Raw genomic sequence first — 27,966 nt, forward strand, 5'->3', positions numbered from 1 at the left:
TCTACTGCAGGCAGGCAGCTTGTGTTGCCAATTATCATAGGTGTCTAGATTTTATTCCTTGAAGTAGAGCTTTTCAAATAGGCGTGGGTCTAATTTTCTCTGTTTCTGTACCTTTTAATTGAGCTGGACTTAATAGTTGTGCAGAAACTAGATGTGTGACTGTCAGGGTATATGCTCTTATATGATTCCTTAAGTGAATTTTGTTAAATTTAAAATGTTAGTTTAAGTTTTAAGAGATAACTGTGAACCTTTTATTTAGGGAGGAATGTGGCACATTGATAGGAAAGAATTATCTGTCAAGTGAATTTATCCTGAGTATTGCTCTGGACAGTCTTTGTCACACCTTGTTAATAGTAGAACATTTTTTTTTTTTTAAACGTGGTTTACTATGTTACATATGAGGCAATTGCTAAAATTGGAAGTCTGAGTGAATACGTGTGTGTTCTTTTGCTTCTGATGTGTGCCTGAAATTGTATAGGTTTCTCTTATGGACCATCAGTGCATAAGCAAATTGCTAATCTGTGACGTAGTTGGTGTAGTTGTTGTGTATCTGTTCTAAGGTACTGATGCTTGGCATTGTGAGAAAACTGTGAGCCATTGAGGACTTGAGTAAACCAAAGATCTGTTTGGTAGATGTTTGGTTCTCAAAGAGTTCTCAGGCATCCAACCTGTGCGCTCCGGCAGTTTGTATTCATTTGTGTAGCAATGGGCACCATCCTTAGCACAAAACACATCGTCTTATAGTGTGTGCAGAGAAATTCTGAAGACAGAATAAATATTCTGTTATCCAAAGTCAGTGCCAGACTTTTCTGGTGGTTTGTGGTTTTCCTCTGTGCACATAAATCTATATTGATGTCAGTTCAGAGAGCACAGTCTCTGGAACCACCCTTACCCAGTGCTACCAGGTTGAGCTTGCAGTGACATTGAACAGAACTGTCCTGGGCTGTGATCTCAGATACTTACCCAGTTACTTGTTTGTAACTTACTCTCATCTCACTTCCCAATGCACTCTAGGGATTAGGATTCTCTAATAGAAATAGCTGGTTTGTCTAGACTGGAAGGAGAAACCCATTTGCTATTTACAGTAGGTGGTGTGAGGATGAGCTTCATTTCTATATGTGAGAGCTAACTAATATCAGGTTTGCTTTGGTGTACTTGCTTCTGTCATTTTCCTTCTCAAATGATCCATGTCTTATAAAATATATGCTGTGTTGTTACTTCCCTTAGACTGAGAGAATGACGTGGAATTCATCCAGCCACCTTTGTTGCATGGGTGTAGTTTACAGCAGAGATGAGAGCAGCCCAAGATGATATCCTTTCTAATTTTTGAATTTTATGAAGTAGTTAGTTATTAGCATCATAGCTTGAGGTATCTGATCAGTTCTGGGTTCTGAGAAGTCAGACTCCACTGGCCAAGTATGGAGTTATCTGGTCACATGTTGGACATGTGAACTTACTATTGTCATTGTTTCCTTCAGTTCCTAAACAGTGACTTTAGCTTTAAACACAGCAAATCCACATCGGTTCTATGAAAACTTGCTAAATGTAGATACAGTGAATGGATAAAAAGAGGTATTTTGTTATGTTTCGATTTTCTGTTCCTCTTACTCTGCCTGTCATCACTGGTATCTTGATTCAGGCTACAGTATTTAATTCTGCCAATTGAAAAAGCAGGAATTCTTTTTCTGTAATACTCAGATGATCAAGAGCTCTGTCAATGTGTATGTTTCTTGAGGGGTCCTTCCCAGACCCACTGTTCACTTACTGATAGCCACTGTGTAGACAAGTTAAATGAGGAATCAAGGGAGGCACTTTCTTATCAGCCCCAGTCTTGCAGTGAGTATCATTCTGTCTTAGGGAGCTACACTAGCTTTCCATGTTTAAACTCCTGCTGCTATCAATTTTCCAGTTTATATTCCAGTTAGAGTTTTGTCATATTTGCAACAAAAATAAGGGGATATTGAATAATTAAACTTTTATCAATGTAGCAGAATGCCTTTCTTTGTCTCTATGCTTTCTTTTTCTGCTTCCTCTGAATTCAGAATATCCTGAAACATGTTGGATGAGTCATTCCTAATCATAGTTAATTCTGCAACTATGAGAAAGCTTTTTTTTTTTTTTTTTCAGACTGCTTAAAAAAAAAAAAAAAAAAAAGTAGGTGGGGAGAGTTCAAGGTAGGAGGTGGCTCCAGCTTTGTTTTTATCTGACCTAATACCTTCTGGCTTGGTTGATTCCTTATTGGACAGCAAAGTCGTCCTGTTCTTTTGCAACTGCAATAAAGGTTATGCATATTATGTAGTTCAACTAGGAAAAAGTGTTTCCAAAATCAAATAAAGAGCAAACTGAGTCTTGAGTATATCAATATGTGTTTTTGAGATGCATGGCTCATTTGTCTGCTGAGTTTTTGTTTCTTGAAGGTCAGCATGTTTTAGTGCAATGTAGATTTTTCCTTCAATCTTGAAATTTCTAAAGATCTTCCTTTATTTTTTTCTTCTAATTAGTAGGTTATAATTTTCTTGTGACCATTATTACTTTTCTAATAGTTGCTTTAAAAAAAAAATGATGACAATAAACATAAAATAATTCTTTGTGCTACTGTCAGTGCAATATGTACCTTTTACTGGATAGAAACATACAGCTGGGTGGAAAATGCTGCTAGCAGAAAATGATTGTACTTCAGTTGTGTAAGTAGAGAGATCTTGTACGTGTCTGGCTGGAAAGACAAAATGGTGATGAAATCAAATCCATTTAATTTCACAAAGTTGTTTCAGAATGATCGTGAAACCAGTTAGCAGCTTGGTTGTCTGCTCCAGCAAGGTTTGATACTTTGAGAGGAAAGGCTGCATGTTGGGAGCACTTACAGAACTGTTCATGGCTTGCTTCTCTCATCTTTGCTCCTCAGCTCTTTTCCATCTTTTAGCCTAAGCGATTGTAGAGTGATGGAAATGGATCAGACTGTGCAGCATTGAACAACTACTTGCATTGCTGAGTTTATCTCTTTAACAATCTCCCACAAAGTGGTGTTTTCTGATCCAGAAAAGCTTAAAGAGGATCGAGTAATTTCTGTCACACATTGTGTATGTTTTATATGATTCAGATACTCAATTCAGGAGGCTGGTGTTTCAGTGTTATTTCTTGAAAGCAGTTAAAATTCTTTAGGTTTGTCTGAGGGGTACATTACCTTGTCGGTCATCTCTGTGAGGAAGGAAGCACTACTGATTTAAATTTTCAGATAACTGTTGATACAACCTATGATGAATGGGGTTCTTTGAATTACTGTCAGTGGGGACCTGTGACCTCCTCTCTCTGTTGTTTGATTTTTTTTGTTTTTTTTTGTTTTGTTTTATCTTGTTACCAACTTACTGCCTGTAGAGTAATGTTACTATGGGTTATGCCTGTTTTGCTCTTTATGCCTTTTCTAGAATTTTTGAAGAGGCAAAAAGAGTGTTCAGTTCTCCATAGTTAATAAATAATGCATGAAGTCTGCATACACCTACAGGTAGGACTACAGCTAACAATAACATGGAGTTACTGTGGGTTTAGACCCACAACCAAATTGCAGCCTGTCAGTTGAATATGGTAGCTAGTAGTATGCACAAGTCTTACTTGGACTTGCATATATTGCATATATGATATTTGGGGTTGAATCTGGACCGGGCTATTTTTGTGGTTAGGATGGTTCATGCTTACAATGGCTGTTGACTAAACTGTTGCTTTTTAAACTTTGCAGTACTAATTATTTGTTTTCTTTTCTTTTTTTTTTCTTTCTTTCTTTCTTTTTTTTTTTTTTTTTAAGAATGTATAGAAAATATGATTCAACTAGAATAAAAGCAGAAGAGGAAGTCTTTTCGAGTAAAAGATGCTTAGAATGGTTCTATGAATATGCAGGTAAGTGTGAAATGCAAGTTTCTTCTCAATAACAATTTAACCTATAAACTTAACTGCATTAAGTGAGCTGGATGAAAGAGCATATTTAACTATTCTAATTTATACTTAAAATTGTACTTCTGTACAGTGTTGCCTCTCTGTCTCTGTAAGTTACTCCACCTGCTGTGTTAACACTGAGTAGTGTAAAACCATTCCTAGGGAAGGTACGTTTGTAATGTAAAAATAACTGAACTAAATAAAAAGGTAGCAGAGGTAGTAATATTAACTGTTGCTGCTAAATCTGGTGGTTCTGGTTTCGAACATAGAAACAAAGAAACACAAGCGTCCTGTAACAGTCTTTGAATAGTATTCCATTAGAAGGTACAAAGAGGGTCAACCAAATTACTTACTATTGCTTTAATGTATGAGAACTTCCTTCAGGTATTGCAGGGTTATTGATTATGATCAATGGTCACAACAGCTCGTCCATTAACAGTGAGTGAAGTCATCGGTCATGATTTGTTTTCATTGTTTTTACACGTGCTTTTCTGACGGGGAGAACTTCAAGTATGGGGAAAAAAAAATCTCATGACTGTAAAGAAGACCAAAAGGAAATGAAATAGGTGTTTGATAAAGGATACAAGGTCATCTTAAAGCTTTCTGCTGTTGTTTTGGATAACATTGCTCACAGTTTGTTCTTTTTTGTCTTTCCTCATATGTAATGAAGAATGACTTAATTTGATGTAATAAATTATTTTTCTTCTTCTAATAAAGTTAAGTAGTTTGAGATCTCACATATCTGTGGCAGTCTGTGAAAAGAGATTCAGACAATTTCAAGCCAAACCTTACCTGTTAGATTCTGCACCTTTCTGATCATCTTGATTGATTTATTTTTTTTACTCTAGCAACAGGAATAACTCATTTTTATCACGACTTTGGTGAAGAGAAGGGATGAAAGGAAGGATGTGTATGAAAGATCTTTTGATTTTTCCATTGCCTGCATGCACCAAGCTATAACAGAAAAGTGGAGAGTATGATCTTGTTTATTGTACTGAATAACATTGTAAAAAATGAAAGGTTTTTTTTTTTAGTTATAATCTCTTCTGTGCTCCCTTCTTAAAGTCTTCTCCTTTACATCTGCAGACAGCACTGGATTTGTTGTTTTTTTTCTCTAGTGTGTCTTTATTACAGAATTAATTTTATTTTGAAGGAGTTTGATTACAGTCAGAAGTGTGAATGGGAGGATGTCATAGGAAGATGGAAAATATTTAATAAAACCTTGTTATTTCTAGAATAGTAGGTGGCCTCATTGTAAAACTTAGAATTATTTTCCTTTTCATACCTCTTTCTTGTACTCTTTGTATTGAATAGAAGTACGGGTGTCAACCTCTAATGCTTTTCTTCGCAAAGTAAGCCCTTCTTAATGTGAATGAAATAATTCTAAAAAAAATAGTCCAAATATGTAGTATATTAAAAAAAAAAAAAAAAAAGCAGTACAATTATGCCTACAACTTTTTTCAATGTAATGTAGATGCTACAAACATCTAAAAAAATAGAGTATTTTAATGACTTCTGGTTTTGAACCAGAATGCCAGTCATTTTAAGTCAGCAAAGATACAGCTATGTGTAATTCATATTTTCATTTCCCCCTGCAGTAACTAAAATTCATGTAATGTGCAGCTGTAGTATTACTGCCATATAGATAAATAGGAACATGACATTTTTATTTCAGAGTCTTTTTGGTAGTAACATTTTATAGAGTTAGCGTGTGAATGAAACAGTAGAGTAAGATTCTGGGAATGAGTCTCTTGTGTCATAGATATCTAGATACCGTAATCTTACGTGATACAATGCTATGATAACAGTAGAGATTCAAGCTAAGAAATGAGTTTCAGTAATCATTTCAGTAATCATTGTTCACTCATTTAACCATGCTGATATTACCTGGATGTTCTGCTAGTCTGTATTGTTAAAGATCTTATTCATGTACTGCTCTAAGATTGTCTTGGTAACTGGGTGGAATAAAAGATGTTAGCAAGTGTGAAAATTTGTTCTATAGTTTTTCTGTCTTTGTTTCCAAAGGTGAGATAAAGATACATGTGTATCCACGTCTGAGTGTAAGTGGGGAAATACTTATTGCATGCCAAATAAACCTACCTAGAGTTTATGAAAGTTCAGATTGTGATCACTGTGATTAAATTTCTCTTATGCTCTAAAGATCAGTCCATTATAATTCTCAGAGATATGTAAAGTGCATTTTCTTTGCAGGCACTGATGACATTGTAGGGCCGGAAGGTATGGAGAAATTTTGTGAGGACATTGGAGTTGAACCAGAAAACGTAAGTTTGAAGTCCATTCAGAAGATGCACAGTGTGTTACGATGTTGATGAACCTAACTTCTCCTTGTTTTCCATCAAGAATAAAAGAAATTCAAATAGAATTTTTGGGAGAGAAAGAAATATAAACCAGAGAGGTTTAAGTGCACATTTGGAACCAACTTGCCTTTGTTCTGAAACTAGAATTGTTAAGTTCACTAAAAGCTCAGTTTGCCTTTGCCACACCTTCCCCCCCATTTTTTCCCTTACTCCTCCTACCGAAAGAAAGAAATAAAAGTTTAGGAAGAGACTGCACTGGAGATTTGACACAACTACCAGCTAATGTTTTCAATGGGAGAAAGGTGGTTTGAATATTGTGAGCAGTATTAGCAATCCTATTATGCTGTTTCAAAACCCAAGTAAGGTGAAATTTTATTTTTATGTTTATATATACATGAAGGAGAGAGGGAATTTTAGGAAACAAATAGCTCTACCTTTTGCAGCTATTTTTCTGGTGTCTAATATATACTTTTAAAAACATATGTGCAAGTCCCATCTTTTGCAAGATTTGTAAATCATCTCTCATTGGTTAAAATGAGATTTAAGTTGAATGTTTTGCTGGTAATATAAGATGAAATTTGCTACCCTTGGAATTTATTAGTGTGGTAAACCCTCGAGATTGATAGACACATTTCAGTTATATAAGTAGATATCCTGACTTTGCATTAACAGTATAGAGCTGCACTAGTATTAGCCAGAGTTGCGAATTGAAATTGCTTGATTACACTTTTTTTTTTCTAGTCTGCAGGAATAGTTGCCTGCCACTTTTTCCATGCATATGTCTTAAGTATCCTGAATATGACAGTAATCTTCCAAATTTTTTCCCTTTTCCAAATCCCTTTTCCAAATTTATTGCTTCTTCATTGCTTCTGTGTTCTATGTGAGATATTAAAAGGATTCTGTTTCCTTTGGGGCAAAATTGAAGCAATTATGAATCAGCCTGTGGATTGATATGTGCTAATGTTAGTTCATTCAGTGTGCTTAACGTCTACTTGAATTATACCTCAGTTCAGACTTGCAGAATTAGGTGGAGTTGACAGTACCTTGTGGTAGCTGGATTCATGTGGGATCATTATCACCTTTAGAACAATTGAATTTCATAAAGCTTATGGATTGCAATGGATGCTCACCTAGATGAATTTAACAAACGTAACTTGTCTCAAGTTAGTGCTTAGATTTAATAAATTTGGGAAACATTTTCTGCAGCCTGTGCTGGCTCATCTTCCTCATGGTTGCAATGCACACTAGCTTACTACTGTGACATTCTGTGCATGCTCCCTTGAAGTAATGTGACTAACCTAACTGACTTTCTATCTTCGTGCTGGAATCTTATGGTTTGAATCGTGCAGGTTTGTTGTATTCAGATTTAACTTTTAAATAGCTGCCCAATAGCAAAGTTCTGAATGTTTTGTTTATTTGAATACAGAAGGTACTTGTAGCCTACTAAACAGCAACTGAAAAATATGCACATAGTTTTGTTGATTCTCTTCAGCTTTCCTATTTTTTCCTCTGAAATAGGTAGTAATGCTTGTATTAGCATGGAAGTTGGATGCACAAAACATGGGCTACTTTACATTACAAGAATGGTTAAAAGGAATGACATCATTACAGTAAGTGCTTTGAAAAAACTCTTTCTAATAGTAAATACAGGTTGTTGTGGAAAAAATGCACTTTGATGTTTTAATCATAACTTAAAACAGAGTGCTCTACTTTAGAGCAGAAGCAGTGTCACTTTGTCACTTCTGGTGATATGGCTCATTCAAAGATAACTTGAAACCTGGCTGCTGCTTGCTTGACATACTTTTAAAATGTCTGCAGCCTCAAGAAAACAGAAATACAATGAGGGACATTTGCAAGGACATCTGTCTTTGTCTCTGGGTAGGACCTATTTATTTCTGAGCTTTACTGTCGTTGTATGAGTGTTAGATATTGGTATGTTGTTAGAGCATATTCAGTTTAAAATAAATGCTAAACATTGCAAACGTTCTTTGTGACTGCATTTTTGTGTTCTTTCTAGGAGTTGCGTTCTCCAGTTGTGGTCTTATGGCATAATTAATGTAGAAGTAGTTGAATAACTACATTTCATAGAGCTGGGGGGAAAGAACTATGTTTTGGCTTATCTTTACAGATCACCAAAACTTTAGGAAGTTCTATAGCTTTGCTGAAGCTATGGAAGTATTGTTTCCCTTCTGTGGTTTGTTGGTTGGTTTCCTTTTGTAGGCGAATTTGTGGTTTAATTTCATGGGAAGTGCATTTTCTACAGCTTCAAACAATTTTTTATGACAGTACAAGCATAAGACTTTGCTAGTTTATCTACGTGTTTTGTCCTGTGGGTTAAATCAAGGCATCTTAAGCAGGCAAACTTATGCCTTCGTATTTTATGCAGTGTTGGGGATATATGTTAAGATTCTTTTTCTAAGAACATCAGGCATCTGTGTAAGAATGTAGACTATTAATTCATTCTTTGCTTTTCTTCCAGATGTGATACTACAGAAAAATTGAGAAATTCTCTGGATTGCTTGAGATCTTTATTAAATGAGCCTACCAATTTTAAACTTATTTATAGATATGCATTTGACTTTGCACGGGTAAGTACTGGAGAATGCTAATGTATAAAACTAAACTTTATTTGATAGGTAATGCTTAAGAGTAAATATGTTTCTCTTAAGATATCAATCAAGATTCTCTCTAACAAATGTTTGTGTTATAATCACTTTTTTTTTTTCTTACTGTTTGAGTTTTCTATGCATAAACATTCAAAACAGCAAGGCATTTCAACCTTTTCTGCAAGTGGTAAAAATAATAAATATGTTGAGAGGTGATTATAATATAACTATTGGTTTTAAAAAGTCTTGGACGATCATCAGTTATGTTCTTAACATTTATGAAACAACATGAAAACAATGTCCTGATATCAGCAGAGCGAAGAGTAAAAGCAAGCAAAATGTGTGAGCTGCGGTAAGTGTTCATTAAGTGAAGGAGAAGTGGAAATAGAAAAAAAAAATGGAAAAAAGCAAGTGCTGCAAAGACAGTTGTTCACTGTCTTCCACAGGTAGACCTAGACAGATGAATAACTTCCCTAAATCTGCTCTCTCGCTTTTGTTGCTGAGCATGATGCTGTAAGGCATGGAGGATCTCTTTGATTGATTTGGGTCTTCTGCCTGGTTACATCTGCCTGCCCAAGCTCTTGCTCATCTTCTGTCTATTCACTGGGTGGGCAGAGGGAGAAACAGCAAAGGACTTGTTGACTGCTAAACACAGTTTAGCAATGGATAAAACATTGCTGTATTATCAACTTTATTTTGGTCAAAGACACAGAACACATCACCAGACAAGTTGCTCTGGAGAAAATTAATTCTGTCCCAGCCAGAACCAAGTATGTTGTGTGAAGGCTTATTCTGGTAATTCTGCTGAAAATAAAATACACAGGTTAGAAGTACTTAACATTGCCAAGGAAGTTCAAGATACTGGTGAAATATATTGAATTGATTAAAAAAAAAAAAAAAAGTTAGTTTACTAATAGCAAATCTGTGTCAGCTGGTGACCTATCAAAAATAAATGACAGGCCATCAAATCACTTCTGAAGAGGTCAGTGGATGGTTTTCAAGAGGTGCAAATGGATCTGACAAACAGTGCTCTCAAGAAAGGTTTCTAACACAGTCAGATGTTCTGACTTCTTTTGAAAAAAACAAAAAACAAAAAACCACAAAACTGTAGATTTGCAAGTTGATAAGATTGCAACTTGCAAATCCTATCAACAGAACTTCTGAGATGTACCAAAGTCATGTTTTCAAGTTACTAAAACTTTCCTACTAGTCAGGTGTAATGAATCTGCTAGATACAGATGGTGATGTTTTTTCTTTAAAAGACAAAATAACACACAAGCAAGAACAGACAAGAAGAAATTAAATCCTGGCCCTGCAAGCCTGAATGTAACTGCTGCTAAATTGGCATAAAGCTGGAACAGTTTTGAGAGAAGTCTCCATTTGCTATATGTTACAGTATCGTGTTACCTGTGCTTGTTTGAGAATTCATTTAATCTGAATTTAATGTGATCAGTAGAACAAGGAACCTCCTCTGATCACTTTCACATAGTGGTTGTCAATTGATAGCTGCTTAGTTACCTTCTGACAGGTCGTGTCGTGTTCATGTTGTAAGAAAACCTCAGGAAATATGTGCAGTGATGCTGCTTTAAGACTCCTATGGCCGTGCAGATGCATGCATACAAACATGGGTATGGCTGTTGTTTTTCTAGAAAGTTGGGAGGTCACAAACAGAAATACATGCCTCATCAGTAAGACTTTCTCAAATAACTGTCACTGCTATGGAAGGCATCCTCTACAACAAGCCATTAGCTGTGAGGAATGTTGGGTTTTAATTAAAAAACAAAAAAAAAGTGTTTGATATTGCTGTAAATAAATGTTTCTTATGGTTTTTTTTTTTTTTTTTTTTTTTTTCCCCCTTTTGGCTTTTTTCCATTTCATGCAGGAAAAGGACCAGCGCAGCCTAGACATAAATACTGCCAAATGTATGTTAGGCCTTCTTTTAGGAAAAACATGGTCTCTTTTTCCAGTATTTCATCAGTTTCTAGAGGTAAGGATGTTGAAGCAGACTTTGTCTGTCTTGTCTGACGCTGTTTGACTTAGATATGGAATGAATAGATTTTTTTTCTGAATTAAATTATACTAACACTCCCAAAATGGCATTTGTGACTGGTTATAATTTCTTTCTTTTTGTTTTTCAAATCCCTATTCTGTTGATCTTTATTTGGTGCAAGACAGAGTATAAAATGTCTTTGATTACTTCTTGACTTCTGTTCTTTTTTGATGCATTTGTCCACTAAATGGTGGCTTAAAGTGAAACATACATTATTCAATACTAATTTGATGGTTTAGTGGCTTTTTTAATCCTATTTAATTTTAGATAAGATGCAAATAATAATAATTCATTCCAAGGCTTAAATTTCCTGCATGAAAACTGAATTTGAAGGAGTTGAAGATGCGTTTCAGTAACTTCTGTTTCTTCCCTCAAGCAGCAATCAAAATACAAAGTTATCAATAAGGACCAATGGTGTAACGTTCTTGAATTCAGCAGAACAATCAACCTTGACCTCAGTAATTATGATGAAGATGGAGCCTGTAAGTACTACCATATGTTGGTGTTTTAAAATAATTTATTTCTCTGAGCTTAGTCATTTGGTGCTCTTTTATGAAGTTTTGTAAAATGCAGTTATTTGATCTCTCTACAGGGCCAGTATTGTTGGATGAGTTTGTGGAATGGTATAAAGGAAAACAAATGACGTAGGAGTTCAACTATGCACAGCCACTCAAGAGTCACTGTTACCACAGTTATGTCAACCATTAGCCATAAACTGCTATTTGTATCAAAGTGCATGCTGCTTTTCTTGCACTGCGTTCCTTTTGCAGGGAACTTTTGGTGTTTGCCATTTAACAAGCTAGCTATGCTTGCTGTGTAGCATTGTTCTCTTTGAAGGCTGCTTTGCATTTTGTATTTACACTACAAATTGGTGGACTTGCCAGCGTCTTCACTGTGATTATGTGTATATTGCTGTCGAAATTTTGTATATGTGTATAAAAAAAAAAAAAAGCTTCAACTAGGGATTATTTCTGCAGAAATGTATTGTTAAAATAATTTTGTGGCATATTTCTAATCATCACTTACATGTTTGTTGAAACTTTAGTTATTTTGCTTTTCTTTTGGTCTCAAATGTAGCATTTCAGAAAATGGACAGACTGCTCGGACATAGTTACGATGAAGAACTATTGTCAATTTTCATGTTACTATTTGAGATGCCAATTTCTGAGGGGAGAAGACATGCAGTGACTTTCTTAACGGAAATTCGCCAAACTTGACCTATTGCTTAATAGGAATGAAGCATTGATGTCTTAAAAACAACAACAAAAATCATATATAAATATTAAATCACTGTAGTAGTTGTACATGCCACAGTTTATTTCCATTTGAAGAAAAAGTACTGACTTTTTAATGTTAAAACTGCAGTAGTCGTTACAGGTACAATTGAACAAATTAAAGTACCTTTTAAAAAATGGGTTTTAGACTTTTGTAAATTGCCTTTGGCATACTCCTTTTAATTTTTGTTGTACCAAGAGTGTTTGGATTTTGTTGCAATATAGTGAAAGTTCTCGCTAAAAATAGTGGTCTGGGGAATAAAATCTGCTTACCTCTAGCAAATAGGTAATAGAGATTTCTCTTTTCTGATTTGTGACGTTGGTCTTTCACGTGGTCTCTAACTTTGTGTTTCTGAGTAATTAAACGTATCGTCAAAATGTTGCTTTTTCTTTCATGCAGGGGATTGGAATTCCCTAGCAGGATGTCCATTGCAGGCAATGGGCACGTTAAACACCAGTATTAAATGACTACTTTCTATTAGGGACCACTTCCTACTTCTCTGATTTCTTTATCTGTGTGGGACAGTTCTAGCGATTACTTTGGCAAAAAATGACCGAGTGAGTGGGATGATGCTTAATTGCTATATTTTTGTTGCCTTGTCTTTGCCTTACTCTTCTTTATTAAAAAATGTCAGCGTTAACTTTTATAGATCAGTTCTTGAAGGATCCGGTGCTATTAAACTTCATTTTCTAAGCATTTAATAAAATGTTCCATATTAATTCATGGAACATGTAACATAAAAGGGCCAGTGGACACTTCAACACGAAGAACAGCATTACTTTTCTGTAGAAATATTTAATGAGGCATTGGCAGTTTAGATATTTCTCAGAACGCAATCCAGGGTATGTGAGGGGAAGGGTGTGTTTTTAGGTTGAATGTGAAATTTCCAGCTGTCCCATTCTGATATCACCAAAGTCAGGAACAACTGTCACTAACTCGGCTACTTTCAGGATTAGTTCTGCAGAAGCATATTGGTTTACTGCCCTGGTCTGGGATGTTGTACCTGTTGGTATGGGTGGTTTAATTGTGGTCAAATCTGTGTTTAGTTGGTGGTTTTTGTTTGTCAGACTAAGCTGCCAAAGACAAAAATTGTTCGTGTGTGTTTGTGTGTATTTGTATATACATAAGTATACACTATGTATACATATACAAAACCTGGAATTTCGTGAAGCTAAGAAGAAAGTACTACCATTGCCCATGAAATAGTCACCTTTGGATTTCCATGACACTAAATAAATACATAGCACCCTTTAAAGTTAGTATTGGTGAAACATACATAGTCGTTGCTTTCTCCTTATTAATACACATAATCTTAATTCCATGTTTGATGCCAATTTTGCACAAGAAATTAATTCAGTGAAGTGTGGTATTTAATGTTTACAATAAGCCTCTTACACATTTTAATAAGACTTCTGATGTAAATGTGTATATTATCATAGAATAACTATAAGTAAATATCAGTGGAACTGCTGATTTAGTTCTTAAAGAATGACTTTGGAAGCAATATAACTTGTAACATCAGGCTACATTGTCTTTGCTAAAATCTTAAGTGAAATATTGTAATTTTCTTAAATGTTAGGCTAGTTACTGACAATAGAATTTAGCACAAATTAGCATGAAAGTGCTAAAATACAAGGTTTGCATTAAAAGTTTTGTATGTCACAAAAATTTGGCTTCCAGTAATGGAAGCAAGAGCCAAAGACACTTAATCTATTACTGTTACAGGTGTAATTTTCACATAATAGGGTCAGCAGAAATCTGTTCAGCTTAACTGGGTGCTCTTTTTCAAGGTTTACGTAATGTTTTGCAGGATACAAAGTTTGAAAGCAAAGAAAAGAGAGAAAAAGAAACGTCAAAGTGCTCACTCTGTGTGAGTAAACTTTCAATTTTCCTCTTTGGATAAAAGTAATTGGGAGCAATGGAAAGGAAGAATGTGTTTGGGAACAGATTAGATATTGCCCATTTTGTCTTCCATTCACAGCCAAGATGAATTTGTGTTCAGTGACTGATTTATAATGACCATAAGTAAGGTAAACCACAAATGCAATTACAGCTTGTTGGCAACTTTACTAAAATGTACAGGAATGGAAAGAAATGGTCTGGAAAAAAAAAAAAAAAAAAAAAGGCCTAATAACTATCCCTGTTATCCATCCTTTTGTTTTTGCTGTATTTTCTGACCCCCAGAGAACCCTAACACTGCAAGGTTTTGCATTTTGAAGGAATTCTCTCATATTTAAATAATTGTAGAAACTTAACTGAGTTTGTTTAAGCTTAACTAAGCCACTCAATTTACCTTGCTTTTAGTACGAGTTTGGTGTTTCCTTTTCAGTTCATTATATTATCATACTGTTGATGTACTTCCCCTCTGCCCTCTTTCCCCCCGCCCCCATGCACACTTTAGTGGTGTACAGAATATCCTAATTTCATGAATACTGGGAGGTCTTTCTGGCAGATGTGTTCACGGGTCGTGTGTTTATCCTTTTGATGTAGTATAACTGCATTTGTAGCAGAAACTTGATGATTGATGTGCAGTTCTTGCCTGGTACTTGGAAGATGTAAAATGAAGAGACAGTTAATTAAAGAAAACCAGAGACTAAGTATTAGACAGGAGCTGATAGGTAACAAACTTTTTAGAGCTCTTTACTGTCCCAATAGCTGTAGAGAGTATTAGTAACAAATATACATAGATTTAATTTGAGGAACATCTAATCATACAGCAAAAATATTGTAACTTAAAATACTAATTTTAATTCTTATTGATTTTTTGTTGTTGTTGTTAGGTTTTGTTTTCAAGAAAGGCAAGTAGAGGAGGATGGAATTTCTTGAAATGCTTTATATATTTGAGCTTTCAGTTAAAGCTTGTTTAAGGCTGTCTTTAAGCTAAAATAAATATTTTAGTCACCTTTATGTGGCCTTTTCTGACATATATAGAGAACTGGAGGCATCTCCCATTTTATCACAATTAAACGCATTTTATTTTAACACAAATAATATTTGCACAATCAAAATTGATTTTATCTCATTGTTACTTGGTTAATATTCCTGAATTACATTTTCTGGAGGGAAAGAAATGGAATTATGTAAATGGGTTATGTGAGAGTTCTCCTGGATTTCTGTTGACCCTTAGTCACAAGTCTAACAAGTTGTTAAATGCTCTTGAAATTCATATAGACAGCTTTAAAGGTTACCATGTGCCCTGCTTTTAATTGTAAGTGCTGAAATACCTCTTTATAAGCCTTATGTTTTACCCATTCTAATTGCTATGTAAGTGTATAGAACCCACTCACCAACTAAATAGGTCATTGTCTGTAACTGAGACCAAAATATGTTTTATTTTTTTCCCCTCTCTATATATGTGCGTGTGTGTGTATGTATGTGTGTTGTCACCAAGTAGTTCCTAATGAAGCTGCTGTTGGAACAGCAGTTAACCTGTAACTGTGAATGCTTTATGTCTTAGTTATTTGGGTATTACACGCATAAGGTGTGCTAAACTCCTGTGACTTACAAACTGGTGGAAATGCTGTTATGCCACCTAACGAGTTCATTTTTAGGTCTTTTGCTGGTGTTGATGTAAAATGGAATCCCACAAATAAAGAGTATTTGTGTTGGTTTCAGAAACTGAGTTAAGATTTTTCTGTGGTTCATGCTTCAGAAATTCTCTAATGTGAGTGTGCTTCTCCTCCACTGGAAACCTTTATCATCTAGCACAGAACTTCCTTGGGCTCCAAAATTCTGTTGAAGGAGAATATACACAGTCTTGTGATTCTTATTCACAACCTTACAGCAAATTAATACCTGAAACATTTGAAAACAGGTATGTTTCAAATGGGGTGAGTGAATGTAAAGCAGTGCTGTTGTACCTTTGTTTTTTTTTTTTTTTTTTTTTTTTTTTTTTTTTTTTAAACAGCAAGCTGCTGAAATTGCCTGTCATTTTATAGGATGGAATCTTAAAGTAGTATGTTTGTTACCTGCTTGTTTTGACGTAGGCTTTTGAAACTGTCTTCCCCTTAGATCCTGTTAGAGAAGCTGATGAAATGCTGTCTGGGTGAGCAGCTGATGTGATGGGTTGGAAACTGGCTGAAGGCTGCATTAAGAGGATTGTGATCAGAGGCACAGAGCCCATTTAGAGGACTGTAACTAGTGCTGTACCCCAGATCCGGGCTGGCCTTCAGTCCTTTTGAGCATTCTCCTTAACGGCCTGGATGATGGGCACAGCGTACCCTGAGCAACAACAAAGGTCTGTGCTGTCGCTGAAAGGGATCTGGACAGGCTGGAGAAATGGGCTGGTATGAAACATATTAAGTTCAATGAAGGGAAATGCAAAGTCCTGCACCTTGGAGGAATAATCCCAAGTGCCATACAAGGACTGAGAAGCAGCTTAGCAGAAAGGAATTTGAAGGTCCTGCGGGATGCCAGGTTGAACCATGTCAGCAATGTGTTTTTGTGGTAGAGAAGATTAATGTTTGGAGTGCATGAGGGGGAGTGTCTTCATCAGGTTGAGGGTGGTGATCCTTCCCTTTTATTCAACACTGGTGAGGCCTTACCTGGAATGCTCTGTCCAGATTTGGGCTCCTCAGTACCAGAGAGATATGGATCTCCTGGACAGAGTCCAGTGGAGGGCCATAAAGTTGATGAAGGGAAAGAAGTGCCGCTCGTATGAGGGAAGGTTTTGAGAGCTGGGATTGTACAGTCTGGAAAGGAGAAGATTTAGTGTGTGTGGAATCCCATCAGTGTGTACAAGTATGTGAGGAGAGGGTGCAAAGAAGAGGGAGCTGGACTGCCCTGAGTGGTGCCCAGCACTAAGTCAGGAGGCCATGGGTAAAAACTGGAGCGCAGGACGTTCTCTCTAAACACTGGGATGCACTTCTACGCTGTGAAAGTGAAGGACTGCTGGAAGAGGTTGTCCAGGGAGACTGGAATCTCCTCTTGGGGATCTAAAAAAGCCTCCTGGACATGGGCCTGGGCACCCTGCTCTGCTTGAGTAGAGAGATACTGGACCAGATGGCCTCCACAAGTCCCTTCCAACCTCCCTTCCTGTGATGTGGAGCATATGCTAAAGAAAACTCCAGGTATTATTCAAATGTAACACTGGAAGAGAAGACCAGTCTACTAGTATTTGAATGTAGTGGTATTTATTTCTGGAAGTGTGTTCGTGAGTTCAATACATGTCTTTCTCTTATCTTTTAGAAGACTTTGTTGATTATTTGACTTACAATGGGCTCTTGAGTTGGTCTTTGTAAAGCAGAAGTGTAGAAAAGTTGTTAGCATTAGGACGTGAAAATTGCAGCCTAAATGTATGTTACACATTCTTGGCTTTAGTTTTAAAAGGAATCATTAGTTAATCTTACTGTTTTATATTTCTTTCAGAGTTCCGTATCTAATTTTGAATGGGAAACAGTCTCTTAAAGCCTGACAAAATGAATAAAATATACATTTTGGGCACATTCCTCAAGATTTTGTTTTAAATTTTGTGCACTAAAGCTATCACTCTGAAGGTTTTTGACAATATTTTAATGTAAATGTCTTTAAGTAATATTCTCATGTGGAGATTATATTTGGGAAGCTGTTTTTCAGTAAATTCAAGTTGATGATCAAAGCTGGAATCGCCTTCAGCACTCGTAAGAATGTTGTCTCCTCCTTTTATTTATGATTAGGTGAGTCACAGTCTTCTGTATTATGAAAATTTCTATATTGCTGTTCAAATAGTTTCTGATGTTAATCATATGTAGATTAAATGTGAATGTCTTTGTATTTGAGGTTTGTTTTCTAGCCCAGTAATTAATGTTCTCTGGAAAGACTGAAATGCTTTGTGCCTGTGGCAGACAACTTGTTAACTATCACTGTGTTGGAAACAAGTAGTTGAAAATCCAAGTTTTGTTTCACTCTGAGTTTCTCCACCAACTTGTAAGACTTAAGTTTTTTTCCTGCACTTGTTGACTGAGGGATACAGTGTCTTTTCAACCCTTTAGCTTAGCACATATAAGAAAGGTGTGCCCAGACCATTACCAACATACTGTCAGACCTTCAATCTTTCTTTGAGAATTCATACAGTATCTGTTCAGATTGTGGGTGGTGGGGTTTTTTTTTGTTTGTTTTTATTTTTCTTTTACCTGAAGTTAGTGATGAAGCTATAGAAGTTTCAATGTCTCTAGAGCAATTGAGTTATACCTTTCAGGAAGTATGACTTCTATGGAGGAAAAAATAATAGGTATTCTAGAAAATGCTCAGTGATTAAATGAATGATGTTTTCTGTGCAAACGAGATGTAGTTGATTTAAAAAAAACAAACAAACAGACAATTGAATTGTAAAGAAAAGTGAATGATAATAGAATCCCAAAGGGATTCAGGAAACAGGAGGTTTGTAGCTTTGGGTACCTGGAGGAGGGCCTGGAGAAATAGGGTGAATGGAGAACAGGACACAAAATATGAAGAGCTTTGGCTGGAAGCCACAGAAAATGTAAAAGGTTTTGCATTATCTCTAAGAGCAGTTGCTAATGATGTGAGGAAGTATTAAGAATGAGAAGTGGAATGTTTGTGTTTTAACAGTAGCAAAGCAAGGGTGCAAGATTATGCAGAAATCTGAAGGTAAGTTTCAGACAGTTTCACAACAATATTGTGACAGTAGAAGGAAATAATTTGGCACGTGTTAAAAATTCCTTGAAGGAGCAAATGTATTTTTTTTGTGGATCTGATGAGAACAGCAAGTAATCTTCTGAAGCGTTATTGCACAAAAGGAACACTTGCTGCTCCTCAGAAGTAATGTACTGTATATAATGCTGCTGCAGCATTCTGGTGTTTGGAGAAGATGAGAAACAATTTTGCCAATGTATATTTTGAAAGCTTGTTGAACTGTAGTAGCAGCATCTGAGCAAATGTTGCTATGACACCAACAGAGTCACACAGACACCTTTTTTTTTTTTTTCTTTTTTTTGCCATGATCCACAAAATTGGCTCACTTGTGTAGTTAGATTCTGTCTTAGTGTGTTAGCAGCTAGTACAACCCAAGGTCAGTCAGTGCATAACATAAAGAGCAAGTCTACATTGTCTTAACGTATTCCATTTTTTAAGTTGCTGTGGCCACTGTTACCTTCTGTGACCTATAAGTGATTTGCTTTACCCAAACTGTTATCCATGTCTTTTTTTTTTTATACTTTCAATTTGAAGTTTTTCTTGAAGAAAGCAGCCAAGCAGTGCTTTCTCTTTATGTAGAACATTTATTTAATAATCCTCAGAAGTTAAAAGCATTGGTAAAGTAGTCTTCATTGTCTTTACTGAGGATAACCTCTGCCCCTCTACCTAAATGTACTGTTTCTGTGTTTTGCAATGAATTCAAATCCCAGAGACTTCTAGGAATACAGCATTTGAATACTGCTTAGATTTTATGTAATATTGCAAAGCTGGGGAAATTCAGAGAATTGTAATCCAGAAATTTGTTTCACAAAAGCAGAAGGTGGTAATATATTTGATTTCACCTATAGGGTGATTCCTGTAGCAAACATGCAGTAAAGTAATGATGTAATAATAATTTCAGTGTTACATTTATTTTTGACAAATATAACTGTGCATGTTAGAATTTGCAAAGGAAACTAATATTTCAGTACCAACAGTAAGCAAGTATATTATTAGACCTCAGTTAAAGGTTTATTAGCAAACATAACTACTGAGGAGTTTGCTCATTCAGGTATCATAGAGTTGCAAGTACAATTTTATTGTATCTGACTTGTATGTACACAAATATCTGTGTCAGCCTGGAGTAAGTTTTTTTCTGAATTAGATGAATCCATGCTTTACACATCACGCAGGGCAGGTCTAGTTCCATAACCTGCATTTCTGAAGCTCAAGGCAGATAGCTGTACTAAGCAAAGATAAGCAAAAAACCCAGTAACTTCATTCTAAGACGCAGTCACTTTGCACCTGTAGGAGGATAGCAATGCACTGCTGTGTCTCAACCATCGGAGTCTGCTCTCCTACTTTCCAAAATATTAGCAAATCCATCAAATGCTCTTTTCTTCTTAATGAAAAGCTGGCGCTGTCCTAAACTGGTCTGAGCTTTTTGACAGCATTTTTCACTGGAATCTGGGAGGCTGGCAGCTGTTGTAGAACTGCTCTCTGGTGCTGTCAAAGAGGTGTCACCCTCCAGCTCACTGGGATCAGTTGTTGGGCAGGTTTTGTTTCTTGCAGTCTTTTGTGGGAACGGACCTGAGCTGTGCTGTGTGCTTCTGCTCAGGGAGCTGAGTGGGACTAGTGAGGAATACACATTCTCTTCACTTGGATCCAACTGGAAATAATTGTCTATGTTGAAGACTGACTGTGTTTTCCCTGGAGATTCAAGGTGCAATTTTGTCATAACACTGTAGGATTGCATTTCATCAGAAGAGCTACAGTTGTTGCTGCCCTGTAATTCCCTGTATTCATCACATTCTTCACTGAAACCTCTTTGTGTTTTATCTTCGTGAGTTCTAGCTGAATTAATGTGCTCACCCTGTGGTAATGACTTTTTCTCCATAATAACCGTAGAAGGTTTTTCAGTTGTGTTTTCAGATAGGGATGGATGAGGTGACTTGTTGCTGGCTGTGCTGGCATGTGGGAGAGGTGCTTTGCTAACAGTTGCATTCAAACCAGTATCGAGAGGAGTACGAACAAAATGATTGTTCTCAGATGTATTCGTGTTCCATCTCAGAGCAGCGTCCCCTTCCCAATGGTCACTTTCAGAGGAGCTCTCATCTGTGAGCTGCTCTGTGCTTACCTCTGGTGCGTGTTCCTTCTGTTCTGTGGGACTGTGTCTGAGGAGGTGCTGTTGTTGAAAGGAAAACTGGTGTGGCTGCAGCTCAGCATCTTCAGGAGTATTTTCGGTATCTGTTGCATATGTAGGAGAATGTTTTAATGAAAGTGGTGTGTTGCTGAAGTCTGTGTTGTGCTTGTAGGGAGAATCAGAAATTGAGTTTTGTGCTGTTGACTCCTTGGTAAAATAGTCAAATGCATCAGGAACTTCTGGACTTGAATTAATTGAGTCTGAATCTGATGTGCTTACATGACCACTGCATTTGGCAGCGTGAGCTGATGCTGCTTCAGGTATGATGGTATCTGACCCGTAATCAGTAGTGGTTCCAAAATATGCATTGTGCTTATCTCCATTTTTTCCAATATGCCGAAGTTCTGCAGCAATGCTCAGGGATTCTAGCGGTGCTGAGAAATTACCAATTCCATTTGCATCAGCTTTCTCCAGTGATGACAGAGGAGCTGGCAAGTTGCTGCTAACGCTGATTTGTTCCAGGTCAAAGTCTTCTAAGGAGCTGCAGTCACTCATTGTGAACAGAGTCCCTTCATCTGAAGAACTGTCACCAAAGAAATCTGCAAAATTACCTTGCTCATTTCTACAATCTCTTTTACAGCTGTGCTCTGTATGAGGAGTGTTTTCAGGTTTTTGGTGAATGCTTAAGTTCTCAGTATTTGTATCTTTCTTAGAGCTACTGGGAAAAATAAGATTTGCCACGTCACTGTTCATATTTACGTTGCTATTTAGACCAAATTCTCTATCATAGCTTTGCCTTCCAGGCATACATTTTGTAGAGCTTGTAGGTTCATGATGTAAAATGTTCCCTTTGTATTCAGGTGTTGCCTCTGGCTGCTGCTGACCAGATCTGTTGCCCACCTCATTGTCCCTGGAATATTGCACACTGGTTTGGGGTTGTACTGCGGGAAGTGGGAAGCCAGCATCTCCTGTGCAGGGTAAATCTGTGCCTGCAGGATCTGTATGAACTGAGTGAGAGCCAGTGTTGTGTCTGCTGGGCACGGGAGGGACTCTGCTCTGCTCTGAGTCTGTGCTGTTTGCGTACTTTGGGTCTTTCCATGTTGACAAGCTGTTCCCCATTAATTTCCTTGGTGTTACTTCATTGCTGTTCTCGTAATCCATCCTTGCAGTAAGCTGTCCAGTGTTTACGTACATGGCATCACTGCTATTAGTTTTGGTGTTGAAAGACACGCTATTTTTTTTTATGTTAATCTCATTATTGCTTTCTTTTGGGAACTCCTCAGTACTCGGCGTGCGTCCAGTGCCACCAATGACATTTTCATACAACCGAGCAGTTCCTGTAGGAGAAGCATAAGTGCTTCTTGAAGAATTCTCATAAAAAACAAACTCATTATGCTGTGTGTCCATTGGGTTGCTCACAGAGTGCTCTCTGCTTGGGGTTTCACCTGAAAAGGCATGGTTAGCATAGATGTGCTCTGGAGCCGGGGCTTTGTTCCTGCACATGCGCATCCACAAGCGTGTGAGGCAGGGCCTGGCCAGGACGCCCAGGCAGAAGGCACAGAGAAATGTAATGAACACCGAGAGGCATACGGCCAGCGTCAGGTCCTGCTGTGTTCCTCCTGCTCTAACACCTGGATTGGTGGCCCGAGTTTTTCTAACCAGAGGTGCTGGAACCTTTTCTTTTACCTGTACATTGTAGATGAGATACTTCTTCCTTGTTGTATTGAAAGTACACATGTATAGATGAGGAAGACCGCTTTCCTTTGAAATTTTGCCTTTAGGTGTCCACCATGAGACTCCATTACCTGAAATGAAAGAAAACACAAATTGAAACTTTCTTAAAAGCAGAGTATACTTGGCTGGTGGAGTCAGGTTATTTCTATACAGGCATACTCTGACCTATCAGTGATAATTTTTGTGTTATTTTTATGAAAATCAATTTTTTTTTCACTTATAATTGTGCCAAATATATGTTAAATAGGCTTCTATTTTCTATGCATTTAAAATACAGAAAGTGCAGTGTGTTAACAGCAGGCTTTACAAGAAGAATGATGTGGATGAGGGAGGAGGACCCCGGGCTGATGGCTGGTCTTTGCCATGCTATAAACCACTGTGTCTCTGCGTGGTGCAGGATGCACTTGGCATCCCAAGAGTGCCTGAGAGCAACCTGTCAGGTCTTTGCCAGTGCTTTAACTGCTGCGTTGTTCCTCTGGCTACTGCTCAGGCTGCAGCAAAGACAGTTGGCAAACCAAGGCAATTTGTGTGCACCCAAGTGTTCCAGCCTCTAGCAAGTGTAGGATGTGGCTGGTTTCTGCCTTTTGGAATGTATTCCAATGTTGTATGTACAGCTTTGCTTTCGGACTGCTTACGCTTCCACTTGAGTTTAGGTGCCATACAGTCTGTTGACTTGAACCCTGATCACATTTTCTGTGATTTATTTGGAAAGCAGAACAGAAGGGTGGTATTTCTGATAGATTAATTATTTTCATTTGGGGATAAAGTGTTCCAAAGGGAAAGCCTTATACCCCAAAGTACTATTAGTTCTTTAAATTGTATTGCATTGTGGTTGATGCCAAATGCCTCTTCTCCTTTGGATTTCGTCGCAGTGTTCCTTCTGCAAAATCTGAGCTCTGCAGGTTTTTGTCCCCTGTACTGCAAGCGCTGTGCCCATGTCTGCTGAACTCTGCACTGAGCAAGCTGCAGTCCATGGGGGCTGCACTTATGTAGGGGTTAGATATTAGGAGGAAGTTTTTCCACACAGAGGTGCTGACACACTGGAATAGGTTGCCCAAGGAGGGTGTGGATCCCCATCCCTAGAGGCGTTCAAGGCCAGGATGGATGTGGCTCTGGACAGCCTGGTCTGGTTTTTGGTGACCCTGCACATAGCAGGGGGTTGAAACTGGATGATCACTGTGGTCCTTTTCAACCCAGGCCATTGTTCTATGATTCATTTCACTCTGCTGTATCCTTCTCCTTTTTCTACATTCCTCCGGAACTGCTACCTCACAGCTGTTAACTGCAATAAGAGAAAAGCCCATTCTGTGCTTTGTTTGCATTCAATAATTAACTTACACATTTGCAACGTATTGCATACTGGAATTTGTATATGGTTGGACTTTAGCATCACTCTTTAGTTAACACAGGAAATGAGATGAAGGCATGAGGGTTGGAACTAGATGATTTTTGAGGTCCTTTCCAACCCAAGCTATTCTATGATTCTGTTCTATGATTTCTGTGATTCCATTCTATAATTCCACTTTTGAGAAATATGACTTTCAAATTTTTTAGTGTAATAATTATTAATCAGCATGTTAAATTGTCACTTGGTTATATTTAAAGCAGCATCTTCAGAAACCCACTTTCCTAACCAGATTTCTGTGAGCATTCTGCATGCAATAGGATTTTAGCAGTGCATGGGGCACAGCCTCGTTCCACATACCCAGTGCGTTACCCACGCTGCAGTGCAGCACTGACGTCTCCCTCGGTGGGACCACAGCTGTCCTGGACAAAACACTGTCACTGCAGTTCAGGTGGAAACTTGAAAGGTACAGCAAAGGCTTCTGTGAGCTGGTGGCAGTTTTACTGCAAGATGTAATCAGCTTTTTTCTCATCGAGGCAGAAAAAAAACGGAGTAGATGTTTCAAAGCATGAAGTCTGCAGTTACATATCCAGGAATTGTTGAACAAATCCACTTTGAGTTGAAAGATGTTCAAATTGATTAATAGGTGAGGTAGAATGGTTGTCAGAGGGTTTTCACGGAGATCCACGACCTACGTGGAAGTAATTAATTCAGAATTAATTTCATAGCATTCTTAAGATTGGAAAAGACCTTATAAGGTCTCCGTGTCTTGCTGCCAGCCAGTAACCCCATGCCCACTAACCAGGTCCCTCAGTGCCACAACCACGCAGTTACTGAACACCTCAGGGATGGTAACTACTACCTCCCTGGACAGTCCATTCCATTGCCTCACCACTCTTTCTAAGAATAAGTCTTTACTAATCATTTGATAAGAACAGAACAGAATCTGAATCGCAACATCAACTGTAACATTTATTTTATTAAAGAGAGCATTTTTAAAGTATCAGGAACAATATCTGTGTTAGAGATGTCAGAAATACTGCACTGAGGTTTTTGATTTTAGGACAGGGGTTTGGCAGCCTTTTATTGTAGGCTACTTCTGTGTGGCTAGGAATCTGCATGGCTCTTGCCAGAGGATGCCTGCAGTTAATGCAAGGGCTGTTCAGTCTTTTTATGACTCTCTTGTCTCCTCAGAAATAGCCTCTTCAGCCTCATTTCTTCTGCAGCTCATGTGCAATTCCTTCTCAGCTGGACTGTGCCAAAGTTGATAAAAGGCCCATCATAACATTTTAGTGTTTTGCCTTTCTTTGAGGAGTGGAAAGGGCATGTGTGTCTGAACACACGTGGAAGGGATGGGGGAAAGAAGCCCATGGAATTATGTGCTGACTTGTGGCATAGTTAAATGGGTAATTGCTTGGCTGTATTTTGTATATTTACAATTACATGTTCCTATGTATAAAAGCAGTTGTGCTGTATACAAGTAATGACTATTTAAATTATTTGCCTAGATTTTTATAATTGTGTACTAATAATCAGACCAATATAATCATTACTGAATAGCTGATTCAAGAATCTTTTAGTGGCGATTAGCACAAAACACTGAAACTGTTGTAGTGCTACCTGTAGTTTGTTGAGATCCTTGAAGGCGTCAGGATGAATGTTTGCTATCTTGTTGTTTTGCAGGTAGATATTTTTCAGCTGCGAACAGTTGTGAAAATCACTCAGGTCAATCTGTAGTATGCCATTGAATGACAAATGGACAGTTTGTAAAGACTGCAGCAGTCCTAGCCCTAGGAAGAGCAGAATTATTTTACATTTCATGTTCTTGTTTTCCCAGTTGTCAGGTGGTTTTAAAAAATTGTTTGCAGCAAAATTAATTCCATTGCTGCCTGCAGTAACTAGTGGCTGCAGGCTTTGACTTACTGTGCCTTTTCCACACAATAGTTGTCCCATCCTGAAAGCTGTATTACATCAACAGCAGGCATCAGCAGGCATTGTCATATATTCACAATCAAAGGATTTTTTGTTTTTTTAAATTGCATCTCCATAAAAGCAGGAACATTCCTTCATGCTGCGAAAATCATCCTGATCTCTGTACTTTTAGCATGCTTCTCTGGAGAATGAGTGGTGACAAAGGAATGGTTTGAAGAGATGGACTGTATTCTGTTAATTACTTCAAATTTAATTGCAAATAAAATATGGGGATGCAAAAGCTGACGCAGTTTCTCCTCTTCACTACCATCCACATGTTCACACACATTTTTCAGATGGGGAATTATTTGAACTGTAACCATAGGACATACATACACCTGACTGACATCAAAAGCATGTTGTTGCTTTCAGATCCCTGTGTGCCTGTGAATGAAGTGTGACAGTGTGTCCTTCAGCAAACCCTCGTTAGCACAGCGTCTGCCCTGCATAAGCAGCTCTATGGAATGCTGAAGATGTCTTGTTTTCTTACACACTGTGCAGGGAGCCCCTAAGAGCCCCAGTTTAGCAAAGTCTTAAATAATTGTTAATAGGAGGTGTCAATTGGGGTGCTAGATGGCAAGTTTGTTTCAAATGAACTGAACGTATTTTCCTGTCTTTGCGAAATGCTGAATTTGGGGCCAGTTTTATTTAGAATAGCATTGACTTTATTCTAAGGAGCAGCATGAAATTGCTTTTGTAATTTTCTTAGATATTAATGTTCACAATTGAGATCTAGAGGCTAGTGGTCTTCCTTGCCTCTCATGGGGTAAGTTTTAGTTATACTTGACTGACATTAACCATTACAATTGCAAGGACTGTATAGAACCAAATGCATCCCAAACGACCCATTTGTTGCTGAACAATCTTCAATCTCTATTTGGACACAGGTGAAACCTGGCCACATCTTACACATAACCAACGAAAACAGTCTCATTCTAAATCTAGTAAGATGTACTGAATTTTATCCCAAACTAATTTACTCCTTGTGAGTGAGGTCCTTAAATGTTTTGAAATGCTCACCTGTTGGAACTGCATGGAGGTTATTCCTTCCAGCTGACAGTACTTTCAGGGCAGGCAGGAAATGGTGGATTTCTCCCAGTGTTTTAGACCCATGTGCAGGTGTAGGAGGGTGCAGTGTGAGGATGCTGATAGAGTTACCATTGAGGTTTAGAGTTTCCAAAATTGGTAAATTTCTAAAAGCAGTTACGGAGATGTCAGAAATGAGGTTGTTACTGAGGTTCAGATGTTTCAGCATCCAGTCTTCATTTCTCCCAGGGGTGCACAGGAAAGTTTTGATGTTATTGTAACTTAGATCCATTGTTACTGCTGTTAGTGATATATCTTCTGGAATAGCACCTAGTCCCATGAAAGAGCAATTCACTACGAACTTCTCATCCCACCAGCAGTCTGTATGGCGATGTGTATTAAGAAGCTGCTTGGCTCCCACTGATCGAGGGTGATTAAAGTAAAGGAGCAGCACAGCTGTGACACTCAGGTGAACGTTATCCATAATGGCTGTACGTAAGATGTAAAATTACGGTAAGTTCAGCATAACAAGAGGCGAAACAGAAAGAAGAAATACTTTGGCATTCAAAAAAATCAACACTAAACAAACACCCAACCATTACCAGTGTTCTGTCTGAAACCCACAGCTTTAGAGAGTTAGATATTTTTGAAAGAAGTACTTCCATAAGCTGGGGAGCTTCCCCCTCACTCCCCCTCTCCCAAAGACAATCCAAACCTTTTCTTTCTCTTCCAGCCCTTCAGTTGAGAAACACAGCTTCTCAGGAACTCGTGAACTAACCACAGTAGAGACTTTTGAACTGTGACTTCAGGTATAATTTACAGCTATTGCTGATCAAAGTCCACCAAATATAACCTATGACAAATAGCTGTGGAATGATTTTCATACTTACAGTTAACACAGTACCAGTTTCACTGTCAACACAATAATATGTTTTAATGAAAAAAACATTTTTTACAAATAACTC

The 27,966-nt window shown here is 37.6% G+C and overlaps 2 protein-coding genes across 12 annotated transcripts in view; one reads left to right on the forward strand and one right to left on the reverse strand.

Moving 5' to 3' along the window:
• DCUN1D4 (defective in cullin neddylation 1 domain containing 4) overlaps positions 1–15,791 on the forward strand; it is a 36,946-nt gene extending 21,155 nt beyond the window's left edge. For 6 of the 9 annotated variants that reach the window (XM_052683379.1, XM_052683380.1, XM_052683374.1 and 3 more), the window contains 7 exons: positions 3,797–3,888; positions 6,136–6,206; positions 7,761–7,852; positions 8,722–8,830; positions 10,731–10,835; positions 11,275–11,380; positions 11,491–15,791. In XM_052683379.1, the coding sequence (XP_052539339.1) occupies positions 3,797–3,888; positions 6,136–6,206; positions 7,761–7,852; positions 8,722–8,830; positions 10,731–10,835; positions 11,275–11,380; positions 11,491–11,546 (631 nt within the window). In that variant the 3' untranslated portion in view covers positions 11,547–15,791. The remainder of the gene's footprint in view (positions 1–3,796; positions 3,889–6,135; positions 6,207–7,760; positions 7,853–8,721; positions 8,831–10,730; positions 10,836–11,274; positions 11,381–11,490) is intronic. The other 3 variants (XM_052683381.1, XM_052683375.1, XM_052683378.1) reach the window with 1 other exon arrangement.
• Positions 15,792–19,408: 3,617 nt separating this feature from the next.
• Positions 19,409–27,870, reverse strand: LRRC66 (leucine rich repeat containing 66). Of its 3 annotated transcripts, XM_052683363.1 has the most exons (5): positions 27,717–27,870; positions 26,996–27,490; positions 25,625–25,794; positions 24,365–24,695; positions 19,409–22,730 (listed from the first exon to the last, which is right to left on the reverse strand). In XM_052683363.1, the coding sequence occupies exons 2-5, from the start codon at positions 27,483–27,485 to the stop codon at positions 20,119–20,121; spliced, it is 3,603 nt and encodes a 1,200-aa protein (XP_052539323.1). In that variant the 5' UTR covers positions 27,486–27,490; positions 27,717–27,870; the 3' UTR covers positions 19,409–20,118. The 3 variants fall into 3 exon arrangements, with proteins under 3 accessions (XP_052539323.1, XP_052539324.1, XP_052539325.1); XM_052683364.1 differs by lacking the exon at positions 27,717–27,870 and having other exon boundaries at positions 25,625–25,702; positions 26,996–27,117; XM_052683365.1 differs by lacking the exons at positions 25,625–25,794; positions 27,717–27,870 and having other exon boundaries at positions 26,996–27,117.
• Positions 27,871–27,966: the final 96 nt, after the last annotated feature.

The sequence above is a fragment of the Tympanuchus pallidicinctus genome, unplaced genomic scaffold (genome assembly GCF_026119805.1).
Source record: "Tympanuchus pallidicinctus isolate F22 unplaced genomic scaffold, pur_lepc_1.0 scaffold2, whole genome shotgun sequence".
NCBI classification, from domain to species: domain Eukaryota; kingdom Metazoa; phylum Chordata; class Aves; order Galliformes; family Phasianidae; genus Tympanuchus; species Tympanuchus pallidicinctus.